Here is a 19889-nt window from a genome sequence, read left to right as displayed (position 1 = left end):
TTTCGGCCCTATGTTCAAGGGCCGTCCTCAGCAATACAAATAAGAAAAAACAACTTACGAGAGGATCAAATCAATAAAACTAAAATGAACAATTTTTCAAAACAGTTCCAGCATCCTTACCTCAGCGAAGTTCAACCTTGAGTCCTGGTTGAACTTCGCTGAGGTAAGGATGCTGGGACTGTTTTGAAAAATTGTAAAAGAATGTAACTCAAAAAAGCGAAAAAAATCCTTTCACCATAAAGTTCACTCAAAATAAACATATATATGCAAATCTATAACCTATATTTACTTTCATAAAACACAAAAGAATCACAAGCAGTAAGGTACAAAATTAATTTGCCAATCAAAACCAGGACTTCAAGCGCTGTTTACTTTTTCAAATCGTTGAGATACATCTTTCCAATTGACAATTTTCCAAATGTTTTTGACATAATCAGCTCGAACATTTTTATACTGAAGGTAGTAGGCATGCTCCCATACATCAATACCTAAGAGAGGCACAAGACCAGTTGTTGGTTCAAGAGGATCTTGGTTACCACAGGCTGCAATGTTTAGACTCTTGGTTGTCTTGTTGTATCCAAGCCATCCCCATCCTGAGCCTTGAATGGCAACGGTTGTTGCTGCCATTTTGGTTTTAAAATTTTCGAAAGAGCCAAAGTCCATCTTTATCTGCTCTGCTAGTGCACCTAAAAGCAATCATAATTATTTTAGGAAAAGAAAAATATTCTTAAAAAATATTTTTAAAAAATATTTTGAGTGGATATGTTGGTAAAAATGAATATAACCTATCACAGAGAAGAAATAACAAGAAAATGTAAAATACATCAAACTGCAGAAGTTATGTTCTGCTTACAAAACTTATCCAATCTGCTTGCCCTTATGATTTGTGATAAAAACGACTATGTCAACAAATTTCAGCAGTTAAAAAATCAATTACCGAAGAAGAAAATCGCTTCAAAGTGAAAACTTGCATTGATAAAATGTTTTAAATTCTTTTCTTCCAATAATTTCTTTACCGATTCTTTTTGACAACTGAAACACATTAAGATATCAAATGACCAACCCATAAAAAGCAAGTAAGTGAAGCTAATATATCTAAACTCTAAATTAATCAGAGAGGCTTTCACAGAGGCAATAAATTTACTCTGGAGCGAAGCTTCATAAACTACAAAAAACAGTTGATAAAAATTAAATCTATAGTATTTGGCTGCAATAAAGAATGTGAGGCAAAAGGAATTTCCTTTATATAAAATCAAGGAAGAAATCTAAGCATGCCTGTACGCAGAGAGGAAGGTTTTTTTTAAGTATATTCGTGCGAAATGCAATATTAAATAATATCTCATAGTAACAAGACCCAAAATTTCTCCCGTGAGTCTGTCATTGGTGAAATGAACTTCACTGATCAAAGAGATTCTTGGGATAGGGAGGACTCCACTCAAAATTTGGCTTATCATAAAATCATGATTAGCTTTTAAATCATATCAGAAAAATATATTATCATAAAAAAACATGATTTTTCCTCTGGCTCTGTTTTTTCTTTATTTTTTTCTGGTTTTCCCCTTATTAATTTTTTTTTTCTTACGCACAAATCAGCCGTTTCCAAGTAGGTATACATAAGTTATTGTAACAAATCATCAGTTTTTGTCAGATAAATTTAAAGAAACCAACAAAAAAACCATATACATCCAGACCGTCCTTTAGACGGTCTGGATGTATATGGTAACTCTCGATTCAGCCTGACACCGCCCTTAATACCCAATCAATACCCATAAACATTTCTATTATATTGAAGAAACACCCTTTTGACAACCAGGATGTACATAGTTTCTTTTGATTTAGGTCAACATTCCCTAGGATTTTCACCTTATAAGCTTAGCCCTTCCTTAGACATTGCAGATATGCCCTTGAACAACCTTGGATGCACCTTTCACTTTTTGTTTAGTTAAACATCCTCAACCGTAAAAGTTCTAATGAAATGAAACCGATTGCTGTCAGACAGGCAGGTACTCGCAGTCACGAAGAAACAAGTCACAATCGCAAATTGCCGCAGCCACGAGTAGCCCCAATCGCAAGCACTCACAACTACGATTAGTTGCAGCTACATACGCTGCCATAAGCAGTTGTATTTGCAAGCAGTCAGGGTCATAGTTGTCTTAGTTGCAGTAATAGTAGCAGTAGTAGAATACAGAGTGTCTTTTGGCTAGTTCAACACTCTTATTAATTTGCACTGAAAGTTTCAACTTGATACCCTTCGGCGTTCTTGAGATGTTGCTGATACACCCTTTTGACAACCTGTATGTGCATTGTGCATTCTGATTTAGTTCAACATTCCCTGAAAATTATCTTTTGAATTCCCTTGAAAGTTATCAAATACCCTTTTTGGAGACCCACGATCAAAAATGTCCTCTTTTCCCTATACATACATGCAAAATGCATAACTTACAGCCCTTGCTTCAGGGGCTGTTGGGGGGTCATACCATCACACGAGGCTTAATCATCTTTTTTTATCATTACTTTCATCCCTTTTCATCAGCTTGCACCTTTCAGTCATGCATAACAAAATCTTAAAATTTTGATTGGGTCTTTTTGGGGGAGGGCAGCAAGAAAAAAGGATGTGGGAGACAGGAAGGCGGGCTTGCTGCCCTCCTATATTTTTTACTCTTGAAAAGGAGGGTTTAGCTATAAATTTCTGATCAAATGAGGCCCCCCGTCCAAAGTTTATATAACAACTCCCTCAGGGCTAGGAATGATTTCTCCTCATTAGAAAAGGGACTTGGCGACCTGTCAAGGGACTTTTAGGGGTTAAAAAAAGACCAACAGGGACCTAAATGGGAAAAGATTTCTATTACCATTCATAGTCGGAACATTCCTTTGCTCATAAACCAGAAGCTGTTCAATTCGTCAATCACACACAGCTACCCATTCAGGACTAAGTGGGAAGAGATTTCGAATACCATTCATAGTCGGAACATTCCTTTGATCATATTAAATAAAAAAAAAAATTTTTTTTAACTGAAAGTAAGGAGCGACATTAAAACTTAAAACGAACAGAAATTACTTCGTATATGAAAGGGGCTGCTTCCTCATCACCGCTCCGTTCTTTACGCTAAAGTTTAACTCTTTCTCTCAACTCTATTTTTGAAAACAGTAAAAAACTTTAGCGTAAAGAGCGGGGCGTTGATGAGGAAGCATCCATTACTAACCATTACTATATGTAAGCACTGGTCAAAGCTTGTAACTTGTAGCCCCTCCCACGGGGACTTAGGGGGAGTAAGTCATCCCCAAAGACATAGTTATCAGGTTCTTCGACGACGCTGAATAAAATGGCTATCTCAGAATTTTGATTCGTTGACTTTAGGAAAATAATTAGCGTGGGAGGGGGCCTAGGTGCCCTCCAATTTTTTTGGTCAATTAAAAAGGGCACTAGAACTTTTCATTTCCGTTAGAATGAGCCCTCTCGCAAGATTCTAGGACCACTGGGTCGATATGATCACCCCTGAAAAAAACAAACAAAAAAAAAAAAACCAACAAACAAATCCGTGATCTGCCTTCTGGCAAAAAATACAAAATTCCACATTTTTACAGATAGGAGCTTGAAACTTCTACAACAGGGTTCTCTGATACGCTGAATCTGATGGTGTGATTTTTGTTACGATTCTATGACTTTTAGGGTGTGTTTCCCCCTATTCTCTAAAATAAGGCAAATTTTTTCAGGCTCGTAACTTTTGATCGGTAAGAATAAACTTGATGAAACTTATGTATTTAAAATCAGTATTAAAATGCGATTCCTTTGACGTTGCTATTGGTATCAAAATTCCATTTTTTAGAGTTTGGTTATTATTGAGCCGGGTCACTCCTTACTACAGTTTGTTACCACGAACTGTTTGAAACCAGAAGCTGTTCAATTCGTCAATCACACACAGCTACCCATTCAGGACTCCTTCTGACACTCCTTGCTGAGAGGACAAAAAACCTCTATCTTAGCACTGCTGTGCGATAACGTCAACATAGCTTTTGCAATCTTTGACAAAAACGTGTTCTTTTGCCCACCAAAAGCATCCATCATAGAGAAAATTTAATGGAAGTAATGGTCGACCCGAGATGGCGTTGATTCTGCGAAGTGTTCAGCTTGCCAATATCCACTCACTTCCAACACCATCAGCACATACTCGTACTGGGACCTATCGATCAGGCACAACTATAGCCTATCTGACAGACCTCTATTTTTTTTTCTTTTCCCTGGGATCCAGGCACTTAAAGGCTTCGAGAAGGCTATTAGAAGAGACGGGGCACTTCTTAATCATGTGTTTGGCAGCTGCCTTGAACCACCTTCGAACCCTTTGATCAAACCATTGTCTTTCTGCCAAAGTGAGATCCTGAGCACATAATGCAAGCTCAACCTGCTCACCTATAATAATGTCCTGAAAATAGTTGTCCAAGTTCACAAGAAATCTGGTAGAAGGAATGTCAGGTTTTAGAAGTCTCGCCAAAATAGTAAGAAGTAAATTTTTCAGGCTCGGCATGAAGAGCATGGACAAGAGGTTCTTTCTTCTGAAATACTTCTGTTAATTTCGTAAAAAGCACCGACGATGAATGCAAGAATTCGAGTTCTGCAAGCCTATCTATCTTTTTTAGTTAGCTTACAATCTTGAGGTAATTTGATGGCGACACGACATTCTTCAGAGCCTTCTTTGACGGCACGTAATGCAAAAAATACTTCAAGAGTACCGGCCACTAATCAATCGCGTGGCAAACAGCAAAGTGAATAGTCACGAGGCAAACAGCCATCCCTAGATGGCACCTCAAAACTTGATCTCCTAAAGAGGACCAGGAGTTCACTCTAATGTGTAGCTCTTTTTCTCCTTTACTGTTTTGTCATTTCGTTGTATTCAGGAACAAGTTGAACTTCACCGTAAAATTATGTTTACTGTGTGGACAAAGTGCATCAGTTATCAAGTACATAGCTTTCTTTGCACCCATCAACATCACTGACGGTAGCTTACCAGGGAACATGGCTTTAAAGAGATCAATGATTCCGTCAACTGAACCTGCAGACATAAAAGCTTGCAAGGACTTGAAAACCCAAATGATTTCTGCTTTGTACTCAGCATCTTTGTCACAAAATATCTTAGGACTTTTAATTTCATTGCTAGCTGATTGCTCTTCTGATTAGAACTGTTGCTTAACAGCCTCTTCACACTAGCTTACCTTCCGAGGGAAAGAATATACAATTTGTACCAATGGACTACAAGTCAATTCAAACAAATCCATACTGGTAATTTTGTAAAGCTACAAGAAATTATCTATCCTTAAATTTTACCATAATAAGACCAATCCATCCCACCCACCATATATGCCAATTTTGTGTTGTTATTATCTGCCTATGTTTACAAATTCCCACTACAACAGACACTTCGGCCACAGACAAAGTTCCCACTGGTTTGTAGCTTCTATCTGAACTGCAACAGCACAACTGGACACCAGTACAATCAGATTTGTGGAAAAGCTATATTATCTAAAGAGGGTGTTCTAAATATATAATGCTTCAGTTTTCAAATTTAACATGCTCCTAAATAGGAAATTTTAGGGACTTTTGAGTGAGTTAAGGGGCTTTCCGCACAGAAGGGACTTCAGAGACTAATTCCGAGCCCTGGTTCACACAAAATAGCTTGGTGAAAGGCTAAAAAAAAAAAAAAAAAAAAAAAAAAAAAAAAAAAAAAAAAAAAAAAAAGCACAGAGCCCACTTCTTTCACTCATTAGATAGGCAGTGCAACAGCATTGCATGAATAAGGAGCTTTAATAAAAAAAAAGTATAAAATGTAGTTAAGCTAAGATTAACCTCACACAATTGATAACTGTCAGGCCTATGAACTTTGCCTACTACTATGTCATGAATTGGAACAATCAGAATACAGCACCCATGTTTAGCACATTTTCAAAGGAGACGACCCACAATGCTAGACAGGAGTTACCATAATTTCCTTTTTTCAGTCAGAGAGATCAAGCTAAAGTCTTCCAAAATTCAGGTCAATATTGTCTTAAAGTGTCTTTACCTGTAGGCTCTCCGCCTCCATTTGGTGAAAGGTTTTGCCAGAAAATTGAATGATTCAGATGCCCTCCTCCATTAAATTTCAAAATAGGTGTCAATGCAATCTCTGTTACTAGGTCTCCTATAAAATAGGGAATCAACATTTAGGAAAATTTGAGACAGCTATTAAAAAAAGAAGAGAAACCACAAAACTGTGGCACCACAAAGGTATGGTTCTGTGATATAGCTTCTGTATCTGTCTGCCATGTCACAACAAAGTGAACACATCAGACTGCCACACATCGCATATGAATTTGTGATACTGTGACAATTTTGGCTACATAACAACAAATACTCTTTCATCCCACCCTCTTGACAATCCAAAGTAGATATTTCTATGGGAAAGCATAGAACTTTGAGACAAAACAGTAAGTATTTATTTTATCAGTGATAAGTTAGCTAGCTTTTCATAATTAGATGCAGGGCTTGAGAATTGTCGTAGCAAAGAGCCTCGTGCCACCACTAGCATTGTATGTTTTTATTCCTGGCCCCTTTGTGAAAGATGGTGGCAGAAACTTTGAATTTGGCTTATTTGGCTGGGAATTGAAAGTTCTGGTATCTTTTTTTATGGTTTAAAAGTAATCAGAGAGCAACCATACCTCTCTCTTACCTTATTTGCTACTTGGCCTCCCAAAGCCATGAGGCAAGTTTTCAAATAATCTTTTTCTTAGAATAGTCAAATGGGTCAATAAACATGGTTCTAGGTATGTTGCCAACCCTACGGATCTTAGGGTATGCAAACTACCATTTGTTTACAGAGAGGTTTAATATTGAAAAACAAGCTATGTTTAATCTTGGGCATTCAATTAGCTCAAAACTTTCAGGGGCGATTCCCTGGTTCAAAAATAACATGCATTTCATTGGGAGGAGGAAGGGCACTTTTTTAGGCCTGATTCCTTTACTTAACTAGAAGGTAAAAAACTTTATTTATGCTTGAATGGGCCCTCACTCCATGTTCTATGTACTTGGGTTGGATGCTACTGCTCCTTAGGAAAATATTTTAAAAAATCAAAACAATCTATTTCAAGCTCAACAGATTTTTTGGATTTCCTACTAAATTGGACATATGCCAAAAGTACTCACAACTGTTGAAGTCCATAGCTGAGTAGAACAAAAAAAAGAAGAAAAATCTAAAAAAAAAAACATTTCTTATTGAACTTCACATGTACCAAAGCTCAGAAAGATTTGTTGATATTCACAGGAAGTAATTTTAATTTCCTTGATAAAATAAATGGTGCCAATTTGGTTTGAGTGTAAAATGTTTAATTTTGTATTTTTCCATAACTTGTTGTTATATGGACAAACATTCCAGCGTTAAGGCATGTGTGGCCAACATAACAACAAATACTCCTCCATCCCACCCTCTTGAAACTCCTGCTTAATTGTGCAAAAATAACAAGAAAAATATTTTTTCTATTTTAATAGATCTATATTTAGTATATTTTTTTGTCATTTACTAGAAAAAAGAGAAATAGACAAACCTTTATCTTTAGCTTCAGCAAGTTTCATTTCTGTTTCATTGAGAACATTCAGGTATGTCTGGTGATGTTTTTGATGATGCAGCTGCATGATCTCAGCACTGATAACTGGCTCCAAAGCATTGTAGTCATATGGAAGATCAGGTAGTGTATGTTTATTTCTCAGTGTTACACAGCCACCATTTGCAAAGGTTCTATAGAAGAAGAAAAATGTGCACAACATATTCCAGTATATTAGCAAGACTTAGACTTACATTATTTTGCATAATTTTATTGTTGAAAAATTATTCCAACAGGGGTTGCTTTCCAATATACTAATATGTCATTTATTACACTAGCATGTGGTGTTCTCTGCATTTGAAATGTTTTACTACGCCTGTCAAACATTTGATGTAAGTAGGTAAAATATTTATTACCCGTATTTTTTACATGGAACAAAATGGAGTAAAATGAAAAAAAAAGAAAAAAAGAGAAGAAAAATGGAGAGAAATTTAAACCACAAGATGGAAAAATACACAATGAAGAACTGTAGAAGTGTTTAAGCCAGGGGTGGTTCCATTTTGCCTGAAAATTAGAAATCAACTGGTTATACCATTAGAAAGGCTTTATGCCAGTACTGCTCCAAATCTCAAATTTTCCATATAATTGCTTTTTATATTTTTTTTTCTATTTAGGCTACTATTAATCTGTCCATTTCATTTTTATCCTCCACCCCCCCCCCAAAAAAAAATAATTGAAGTACATGCATAGGAATAGGTGCTCCATAATTGATTTTAATTGTATTTACCTGCTAGTATCCTGATTACCAGTCATACTAAAAGACTTGGTTTTGAGAGATAATCCCCACTCGACCATAACCTGCTTGACCCATTGACCTGCTTGGTCATTAAGCTTTGGAAAGCCCCAGTCCCACTCCCAACAAAAATTTCCAAAATCCTTCATCTTTACCTATATATGCATATCTAAAAGAGCCAAGTGAGATCAAGATTAGTACTATAAATGTGCATCACCATACCAATTAATAAAACAGACCAGAAGGGTGTCAAATCTGTCTAAATGCATAAAGGAGTAAAAAAAAAAAAAAAAAAAAAAAAAAAAAAAAAAAAAAAAAAAAAAAAAAAAAAAAATGAATGCTAACTGTAGAACCTCAACCAATCAACTCCAAAATACCATGAACAAAGAGGAGGCATGATATTGACCTAAAAGCTGTCCTATTCTAACAACAAAAGCCTGTTCCAACATTCTGAGTCATAAAGAAAAAAGGTCAACCAGCACAGCTATCCCGCAAAAGTGGGAATGCAAGAAAAGGAATAACTTTCTCTCCAACTGAGCCACTGGAATGGTCTAAGAAAGGTGACTGTGAGTTCACTAACTATTGGCAGCTTCAATGCCAATCTTAACAAGGATTAGGGAACGAAACCATGGCTCACCCAATAGGATACAGCAGATGTTGCACAGCTTTGTCATAAGTGACTTGAGTAAACTAAATTCATACATATTGCTAGCAAGCATGGCTGGAGATAATATGGCTAATAACATATCTCAAATGCTAAGACATTACTGAATGTCATCTAGCTTATTAAAAAAAAAAAAAAAAAAAAAAAACAACAACAACATAAATGCTAGATAGAAACATCTAAAGAAGAGGATTGTCCTAATCTAGGTTAACAGAATAAAAAGATTAGTTATAATCATGGACGCCACGTATGGGGAGGGAGAGGGGGACGCCCCCAATGTTTTCAGTCACTTGGTAAAATTGTGGTACAAAGCACTGCAATTTTCCAATACTGCCAACATCTTTTTTTTCTGTTGATCAAAAACAAGGAGAATACTGACATACCATATACAGTAATCTCAAACTTTGTTGGTAAACACAGAAATATTACCAACTCTTGTTGTGATTTTACAGATGGTGCCAAAATTTTCCAGTTGGTTAAATAAAGAGCATGAAGATACTGACGTTGACACATACCAAAATATCTATCTTGGTTGGTAAATGCAGCAGTTTTATTAAATTGTGTATTGATTTTATTGTTGGTGCCACAGTTTTCCATTTGGTTAAAGAACATAAAAATATAGATATGACATCTAATGAAATCTAAATCTTGGTTTGTAAATGTAGCCGTTTAACTGACTTGTGTCATGAATTTACAGACAGCACCAAAATTGCTTATTTGGTTAAATAAAAAACATGAAAATACTGATAAAATATGTACCATAATTTCAATCTTGGTCAGTAAATCTAGCAGTTATGCCAACTTGTGTAGTGATTTTACAGATGGTGCCACTATTCTCTATTTGGTTAAATAAAGAACATGAAAATAATGACATGATGTCTACCAAAATCTCAATCTTAGTTGGTTAACAATAGTTTTGTTGTGGACCAGCTTAGAGACAATTGTGGAAGTTCTTGAATAGCTAAAAGAACAAAACGAGACAAAATAATTTTACCTTAAATCACAGCTTGGAGTGATATAAGGATTTTGCATCCTTGTGATGCTCCAGTGATGAAAAAAATTTGTTTGGTGTAGATTTTGGTTGTTGATCTAGACTCTTGTGGAGAACTCTGCAGCTTCCCAATTGTAAAGGAACTCCTGGCAGAGCCATTCCTTATCAAGGTGGTACTTGAATGTGTTGACTGAAATTGCAGAAACTGTTTCATTGGACAGTTGATTCCACAAATTGATGACTGTTTGACCAAAGAAATAACTTCTATGTCTACTCGTGGAATGCTGCATGGGAAGCTTCATTGAATGTCCTCTAGTACCAGAATGCAAGGGCTGCGCAAAGAGACTGGGAAGGGTATTTTTAGAAAGGATTTTCTTGGTTAAAATCATATCACCCTTTTTCCTTTGGTATGTCAGTGTTGGCAGCTTCAAATGACATAGTCTTTCTTCATATGGAAATTTATTCATGCTGCTAACCATCTTAGTGGCATGATGCTGGACATCCTTATGCAACTTATCTTTTTTGAAAAAAGGGGCTGCCAATAACATTCCAACCTCCAGACATGGGTGTCAGGTAGAGAGGGTTCTTTTTATGATACCAAGGGATTTATTTGCAGAAGATGAAACAGACTTAGCATGTCTGCTAAACTTTAATTGGTGATCAACAATAACCCCAAGATCTCTTTTATCAGAAACAGCAGAAAGGAAGTTGTCTTGAAGGAAATACTTATGATGCTTGTTGTGTTTGCCAAAATGGATGACATGGCATTTGTCAACATTAAAAGTAAGGAGCCACTTGTTAGCCCATCTTCCTTGACTGTCAAGATCTGTTTGAATTGATTGCTGGTCAGAGGGAGTAGCCGCTTTTCCAACTAGTTTTGAGTCATCCGCATAAAGGGTAATACGATTTGAAAGAAGGGTGGGTAGATCATTGACATAGAAGTTGAAAAGTGTTGGTCCAAGAATAGTGCCCTGGGGTACGCCACTTAATACAGTTGTGGGAGAAGAGAAATGGGGAGTTCCTTGTGAATCAAAAACTCTGACACTCTGTGAAATGACTCTCTCTAATAAGAGAAAAAGCCCATGCTCTGCACTGCTTCACAATCCACTTTGACTTCATTCTGATACTTAAGTTGATGTGCCAGCTCATGTTCAGGACAAAGGTTTTTGCAGAAAGGTTGCAGGCTGAACACCTCAATCTGATCACTGCTAATAAAAAACTCAAGTTGATATGCAACATTTTAGATTCTCCCCTCAAAGACCCAGATTAGACAGGGAGACAAATTGAGGAAGCAAAAGCAGTAGCAGAAAAATTTGGCTTGGTAGCCAAACATGAGTTTCAACTTAAACACCATCTTGAAAATCTGCCATCCCTTTATTCAGAAGCAATTGCTAATTCTGGGGCCAATCCACTGGATGACTGTAAATCATTCCATACCAAGGAGTTCAGCAGTATCCTTAGAGCCCTAGTGAATGGTTTGGATGACGCAATCTATAACAGCTCATCTTTTCTATGGCCAGCACACCAAAGTTTACTGAGCAAAGTGGATGGTAGCTATGAGAGCTTTTCTAAACTTGTGAAGATGTTTACTGGAAAAGGCTTTGATCCTATAGAACTAATGTTAGAGCTAAAAGCTTTCAAACACTTTTTGGCCAGGACTGAGGTTGAAAGCAACAAAGTCATAAATCACACCATCTTTGAGGGATGATTCATTGAAATTAATGTTATCAAATCAATATTCCCAACTCTTTGGTCAGTTTATCAATGGGTTGCAACAGTGCCACCAACTGTGGCTACAGCAGAAAGAAGTTTTAGCAAACTGAAACTGGTCATGACATGTTTATGCACAACAATGGACAATAACTGTTTGCCTCACCTTGTCAAGATGTGCAGCAAGACAGACATTATGGACAAGCTTAAACTTGACAAATCACTTACAGTCTAGCTGTCTTTCACACCCAGACGTTTCAATTTTTAACTGTAGATATATGGCTGTATTTTCTTCTTATTTTTGTTCAATCTGTGTTTTAATTTAAATTTGCCAATTTTTCACTTCTTAGATCTCTTTGTATATGCATCATGTTATCACTTTTCTCCTTATATATTGCTTCATTCTTCACTTATTCACCATGTTGTTGTTCATATGGATCTAATAGGAAAAAGAACTAACTCTCTATTCTTCTTCAGATTATATACTTCTTTAAGCTGAATTACAATCCCAAGTTTTGTATTAGAAATGGATATTATGTTAATTAGTGATGGAAACAGTCAGTATAAATGATCAGCCAGTCAGTGAGATCAACAACCCCCCCCCCTAGACATTTTGGATAGTAATGCCTCTGGTTATAATAATCTGTTATCATTAATAATTTAAGTTAATTCTTACTTATTTCTGTTAACTTTTGATAATTATTTGGCAGTTCTTAATACTTATTAAAGTAAATATTAATAATGCTTTTAGAATGTATCTATCTCTTATTCTATTGCTAGTTAATTTACTATTACTGGTATTAATGATTATAGGCATTAAGAACCAAACTTGATTAATAGAACCATGACATTTAATATTAATTAATAGAAAAGATTGCAGGCTATATGTGGTCAAGTCTTTAACAGGCTAAGGAGATCTTGTGCAGCCATTTCTGTACACTAAATCTATTCATCCCAGTAGGCTACATCATGGTTGCAGTGATAACTGTAACTTAGTAGAGAGAAAACCACTGCCCATAGTAACCAAAAGTTCAAGATTGTGTTTTTTATTCTTTTTAATCTGACTAGTGATAAAAAATTGTCATATTGCTGGTTGATAGCAAAAAGGGTGCATCTGTACTTTTTCAAATTTCAAAAAAAAGCAGCTTAAAAACAAATTTTTCACTAGAATAAATACCCTATAGACTCTTTTGGTTACACCTCCCAGAATTTTTTAGACAAAGAAGAAATCTATGAAATTAAACATATATTTGATGCCCTTTTTTAGCAAAAGAACTCAGGTTCTTTTTTAAATCAATTTGGGCATCAGTTTCTTTGCCTAAATTGAAACAAATCTTTTTATGAAGTTCATTGTAAATATTTTTAAAACCAAAAAAAAACTAAAAATAGATGAAAAATTCTGATGAAGCCAAGTTGAATCATAAAACAAAAAGAAATTACTACTTGATTGTTTATGTACTATTTTTGAACACTTTATGATATTTCCCTTTATTTGTTGAATTGCAAAAAAAAAATGTGATTAGCTGAAAACTTTGAAAGCTTTCTTGAATTTTTAGAGAGATGTCATAAATAATATTGATTTAATGGCCAGGCTATTGAGAACCATGTGAATTGTTCTTCTATTTTCTTCAGGGCACTTGATGATTTTTCCTTCCTATTTGTTTTCAGTAAAGTGCTAGTTTTTCAGATTTATATATAAAAAAAAAAAAAAAAAAAAAAGGGGAAATACTGTAAAGCAGTTTGTTTGAAACAGTTTTACAAGAATATATTACAAAAACCCTGAAGCAGTAATTTCAGTTTGTTTGAAGTTTCAACTTTGTGTAAATTTATGACAGTTCATATAACTAACTTACCAATAAAGTGAACATACCACTTGATGCCTTTTTTTATGTTCTTTACAAATATAATAATTGCTTCTACTGCAAATTCAAGTCTAAGCACTTTTTAACCTAACCTAACTCTATTATAAATTATTTTAGCATCAAGGAAATGTAGGATTATTTTTTTCAAAACAAGCAATAACTCATACTTTAATTGAAAATTTGTCATTTTTAAGAGCTCAGAAATTGCTTAAATTTGAATTTGCATTAGAAACAATTAAAAAAAGGCATCAAGTGGTATGCTCACTTTAATGGTAAGTCAGTTATACAAACTGTGATGATAGTGATGTAAAAAATGGTGGATGTAAAGTGAAAATAGTTATAATAAAAAATAGAATAACAAAGAACCTAGACACTTTTTGGATATACATTACTGGAACAGAAATTACAGTGAAAAATAAATTTACAAAATAATATAGGCTAACCCTCACTTGTAAATAGTTTTCTGATAGTGATGTAACAAATAATGGATGCAAAGTGAAATAGTTATAGCCTAACAAAAAATAGAATAATAAAGAACCTAAACATTTTTGGACATATATCACTGGAACTGAAATTACTGTTATAGCCTAATAAAAACAGAATAACCTGGACATACATCACTGGAAAACTCGAATTTAGATAATAATAATACAACCCTCACCTGTGAATAATTTCCTAAATCTGGATAATTTCTCTGGTTTGTTGTTGTTGTTGAATGTGGTGAAGAGGGCGTTGCTACATTAGAAGTGAAATTTCCCAAAGTGCCAGTGTTGCCACGTGTAAAAGAAACCAACCAGTCAAAATGGCACCAAAAAAGAGACAACATGGGAGCCCTGTAAAGGGACAGGATAAGTGCTCAGGATGCACAAAAAACCTGGATGAGAATTCACCCGTCAATTGCCCCAATTGGTGCTGTATCGAGTGCCTAGGATTAAGCAATGAACAGTATGTCCTGCTAAGGAAAATGAATCGCACTATGAAATGCAAATGGACCTGCCCCCAGTGCATCTTAAATAAACCTGTGCGCAACGCTGACACCCTAACCAAAGCTATTGAATCTTTCAAAACAGAAGTACGTGAGGACATTGCTAGCATATCATCTAATGTAAACAAGGGTCTCAAAGAGATTCATGAGGAACTTGCCACGGAATGCAATGTTAGCAAGGTAAAAGTGATTGTTGACTCTGCAATCACTGCACAAGTGACAGGGCTTGCACCAGATGCACTAGATGAACACAGACGCTGCACAGTCAGAAGCAAGCAAGATAGGCAGCAATGCAAACTCAACATCATCAGATACAGGATTCCAATCAAAGAAAGTGATGAAGACTTCCTTCCCAAATATTTCCAGGATACCTGCAAAATAGCAGCCAAAGTTTTCACTGTGAAGAGACTACCAGCCTCGTCCCCCACGGCTGGACAACCACTGCGATACCCAACAGTCCTATTCACAGTAGCCAGCTTTACTGAAAAGAAACTTATCCTGGATGTCTCCTACCAGCACAAAGACACAATTTGATTCTATGGCGACAGCTCCAAAGAAGATAGCAATGCCAGAAAAACCCTGTTGGAGGAGATGAAGAAGAGACAGGCAAACAGAGAAACAAACCTAGTGATCAGAAAAGGAAAAATCACAAAAAACAGGCAAACTCAAGCAATTTCAATGGCGGGCTGCTCAAGCATGGAAAAATAGCCAGTACCTCTTACCATCTCAGCCCCCCTGTAAATAGTCTATGTGTGAGTGATAATAATTATGTAACAGTAAACGTGTGTGAAAGTAAAAATAGTAAATTAACAGTTACGTCCCCATGCCCCTCTGCATTGTCCCTCAATAGCAGCTCCATGTACCTCAGCTGTAACTCACCCACTTCAACCATTAGTGAGAACAATAGTGTGCATAGCCAAAAGTTGCCTAGACACACCTGAAAACTTGTAAACATTATGACAGCTAACGTTGATGTTATCACCAATAAGATGCCAGAACTGGCAACAGTGCTCAAATTAAGTCAGATAGATTGTGCAACTCTGACAGAAATTAGCCCTAAAAATTCCAGATTTCAACTGACAGATGACTCCATCTGCCCCACTGGATACAACATCTTCAGCAATCTGTCCAATCCAAACTGCAGAAGAGGAGTTGCTGTTCTGGCTTCCAGGGAATTCCAGGTAAGAGAAATTTCTGTCCCAAATTCTTACTTACCTTGGGTTGAAGCCACTTGGGTATCCCTGTCCCTACCTAACGAAATGTCTGTCCTAAGCTCAATTTACAGGAGCCCCAGTAGTCCACGCCAGCTGTCCTCTCATAGAGCAATTGCTGAAATGACGCAATTCATACTATGTAACTTCACAAAGGCAACTTTGCTCATGACAGGGGACTTCAACCTCCCAAGCATGTTCTGGATGGATGGCCAGGGTGTGACCAGGTCAAGTTTTGAGCAAAACCCACTAATTCAAGTACTTCCCAATAATTTTCTGTACCAAACAGTAACTGTGCCAACAAGAATATGTCTGGGACAAAATCCTTCAACACTTGATCTAGTCATAACCAATGATCCAGAAAAGGTGATTGGGACACAGACTCTCAGTCTGATTGGCTCAAGCAACCACATGTCAGTCCTGTCATCTATACAACTCAACTCCAAACCATCAAAATATACTAAGCAATCCTTTACTAATTACAAAATGATGGTGGAAGAGCTGATAGATGCCAATCTTTAAATTCTGATCTCAGATGATGTGGAAGCTCCATGGCTAATCCTAAAAAATACCCTACTAGAGAGCCTAGCCAAACATACCAGCATGACATGGAAAAAGAAACCAAAAACAGTACCTTTCCTCACCCCAAAAATCAAGAAACTATGCAATAGGAAGAAAAAACTTTGGGAGAAGTCTGTGAAACAAAAAACAACAACAGTATACAAGAAGCACAAAATTGCCAGGAATCTTCTCAGAAAAGAAATGTGGAAACTCACTGTAAACTACAAAGAACATCTGGCCAAAAATGTCAAGGAAAACCCTAAGTTATTCTGGAAACATATCTCCCTACATAAACCAGGCAGACACTCAGTACCAGAACTGGAGAATAACAGCTCAGTCTCTTCATGTGCCTCTGAAAAAGCTAACATTCTGAATAAGCAGTTTACCTCAGTGTTTTCTAGGGATGACCTCCAGTCAGCCCTCCCACCAGCAGAACAGGCTCACACTGCCTTCCCAATGTTACACTCACCAATCACAGTTGAAGAAGTAACCAAACAGCTTAAGGAGCTTGATGCCAACAAATCAACTGGACATGATGGTCTGAGCCCATGACTGCTGAAAGAACTAAGTCCTGCTATTTCAATGCCCCTGGTAAAATTATTTAACTTGTTGCTAACACAAGGGAAGCTTCCAAGGGATTGGAAGAAGGCAATAGTCATCCCAATTCATAAGAAGGGTAGCAAAACTTCAGCAGCAAACTATAGACCTATCAGCCTTACCTTTGTGGCATGCAAGGTCATGGAGAGAATTGTGAACAAATGCATCATTAACCATCTTGAGGCTAACTCACTCATCAGCAGCAGCCAGCACGGTTTTTGTTCTAAGAGATCAGTGGATACAAACCTTCTTGAGTCTTACAGTCTTGTAACTGACCTAATAGAAAAAGGAGTACCAGTGGATATAATTGGTCACTGAAAGTGACCAGTGGATATAATTGGTCACTGAAAGTGACCAATGGACCAAATAGTCACGGACTCTCTAATGAAGTCAATGTCACCAGCAGGGTCCCCCAGGACAGTGTCCTGGGCCCTACCCTGTTCAATATATATGTAAACAAGCTAGCCCTTATCACCAGTAACAAAACCACTCTATGTGGATGATTCAAAACTTATAGGTCCTGCCAATCCCTCCAAAATGATCTCAACCACATGTGCTCCTGGGTCAAAAGATGGTTGCTGGAATTCAATGCTGAAAATGCAAGGTCATACATTTTGGACACAGCAACCCCCAGCAACAATACCTAATGACCCAAAACCCTGGATGTCACCACATACTGGAGCATGTACAGGAGGAGAGAGACCTTGGAGTTATTGTAGACTCCAAGTTGAAATTCAGCTCCCACTCACAGAAGATCTCAGCCAATGCTAGCAGAGCCCTAGGTATCATTAAACACAGCATTACCAGCAGAAGTAGACATGTAATCACCAAGCTCTACAAAGGACTGAAAAGACCATGTTTGGAGGTGGGGACCATCCTGGCCACCCCTCAATTCAAAAAGGATAAGGTAGTGCTTGAGCAAATCCAATGTAGGGCAACTAAGCTGATTGCCAGTATGGAAAATAAGCCCTACAATGAATGGCTGAAGGAACTCAACCTCCCCTCTTTAGTCTACAGGCGGAAACATGAGGATATGATCCAGGCACATAAACTTCTCTCTATCAATCAAGAAAATGAGCTCCTGGAGATTGACCCCTCCCACATAACTTGAGGACACCCAAAACAAATCTGCAAAATTCATGCAAAGACTGGACCAAGATGCAGCTTCTTCTTGAGCTGGATTGTGAACCTCTGGAACAACCTCAAGGAGAACACTGTTTCTGCTGAATCAACAAATGTATTTAAATGCTGTCTTGATGCTGAGTGGAGTGACAAACCATGGAGATTTGACTGGGATGCACCAGAATCTCCCACCAGAATTTAATTGACCACGTATGCAACTGTCATCACAAGGAGTGATTCAACAGGATCAAAAGTCCTTATTTTACTCCAAGATGTGATTTAAGGTAATTTAAGGTAAAAACTATCATAATTTTACCTAACTCTGTTCCTTATTTTCATCATAATTATTTTTTTAGTTTATAAATAGGCCTATGTATAGAGGCATATAAAAGGTAGGCTATATTTGCCCACAGAGTCATAGAATTCTGTCTCTAATAATTTTTACTGGTTTTAGTGCCATGGTTCATGTGTATTTTAATGTTGATGAACAAAGAAATAAAATATAGAAATAATAGCCTATTTTTAATCAAGGACAAATACAAGATCTGGTTCTAACACTCCCAACTTTTACTTGATTAACTAGCCTACAACTTTTACTAGTTTTTTTTTCAAACTTTGCTTAGCCTACTCTGTTTTTTTTTCCTTTTTTTTATTTATAATAGATAAAATAAGACAGTTTGCATATTGGCCTAGGTCTGGCTTTAAAAGCACACTAAACTGAAATCAGAAGTAAAAACATGTCTCACAGTTCCTGGACAATGTAAAATTCATAATAAAAAAAATTACTGGTAAAATTCTAGTTGAGTGACTTCTTGCTATCTCAGAAAGGGGTTAGGTTAGGAAAATGAAACTTTCAGGGATGGGTCTACAAGCTAAAGTATATCCCAGGAAGGAATTTTAAAGTACCCACCTCTGCTCCTTCTCCTTCTAGAGAGCCCTGAAATTTGCCTAGGCTACATGACAGGTCTATACCTATTCCTGAAAATGTAGTTCCTGTTATTTGAGTAGAATTCTGAGCCATATCAATTGTATTGTATCAGATTAACAATACTTCTTGACTACTCAGGTCCCTGCATCAGCCCTGTAGTGCATTTCTGCAGCATGGTTTGATCTCTGGGTCCCATATTACCAAGCTAAGGTCAAACCCACTGCACCACCACAGGACTAAGCCATAGCCTATCAATGTTTTTTTTTTCAAAATTTAGGAAATGTATTTGCATATCTTTAAAACCTTATAAATTGGGATTGAGCAAAGTTGTGAAGCTGAAAACAATTTTATTGTACTTTATTCAAGCAGAAGATCTAGCCTATTTTGCAAGATTTCACTTTTATAAAACACATATTTATGAAGTTCATCAAAGGTCAGGACCCTCCAGAGGGAGAAGGAGTAGAGGTGGGCACTTCAAAATACCTTCCTGGGACATAGGCCTACTTTAGCTGGTAGACCCATCCCTGAAAGCTTCATTTTCCTAACCTAACCCCTTTCTGAGATAGAAAGAAGTCACTCAACTAGAATTTTACCAATTTTCTTCCTGTAATTCAAAATGCAGATAACTTTATAAAATTTGCTACACTTAAGTAAATAACCTAACCTACCTTCACAGGTTATAGGCTATTAACATTATTCAACTAGGTCTGTTTTTCATTTAAACCTTGAAATTTAGGTTATCTCTAATAGCAAAAATATAGGCAATACCTAAATAACGTAGGCAGGCCTAATCTGAGAGACAACATCCTGCTAGAAAACTATGCTTTATAAATAATTATTTCTTCTGACCGTGCATTTACCGTCAGTGATGATGATAGAGGAAAACATGAAATAGCTAA

At 36.6% G+C, this 19889-nt stretch overlaps 1 protein-coding gene across 1 annotated transcript; it reads right to left on the bottom strand.

Annotated features, from left to right (window-relative positions):
- Positions 1–265: 265 nt before the first annotated feature.
- Positions 266–19864, bottom strand: LOC136030376 (superoxide dismutase [Mn], mitochondrial-like). The gene is made up of 4 exons (XM_065709300.1): positions 19759–19864; positions 7570–7760; positions 6054–6170; positions 266–686 (listed from the first exon to the last, which is right to left on the bottom strand). The coding sequence occupies exons 1-4, from the start codon at positions 19794–19796 to the stop codon at positions 358–360; spliced, it is 675 nt and encodes a 224-aa protein (XP_065565372.1). The 5' UTR covers positions 19797–19864; the 3' UTR covers positions 266–357.
- Between the last annotated feature and the right edge of the window lie 25 nt (positions 19865–19889).

The sequence above is a fragment of the Artemia franciscana genome, chromosome 8, assembly GCF_032884065.1.
Source record: "Artemia franciscana chromosome 8, ASM3288406v1, whole genome shotgun sequence".
Lineage (NCBI taxonomy): Eukaryota > Metazoa > Arthropoda > Branchiopoda > Anostraca > Artemiidae > Artemia > Artemia franciscana.
This window is presented reverse-complemented; position numbering and strand designations above follow the sequence as displayed.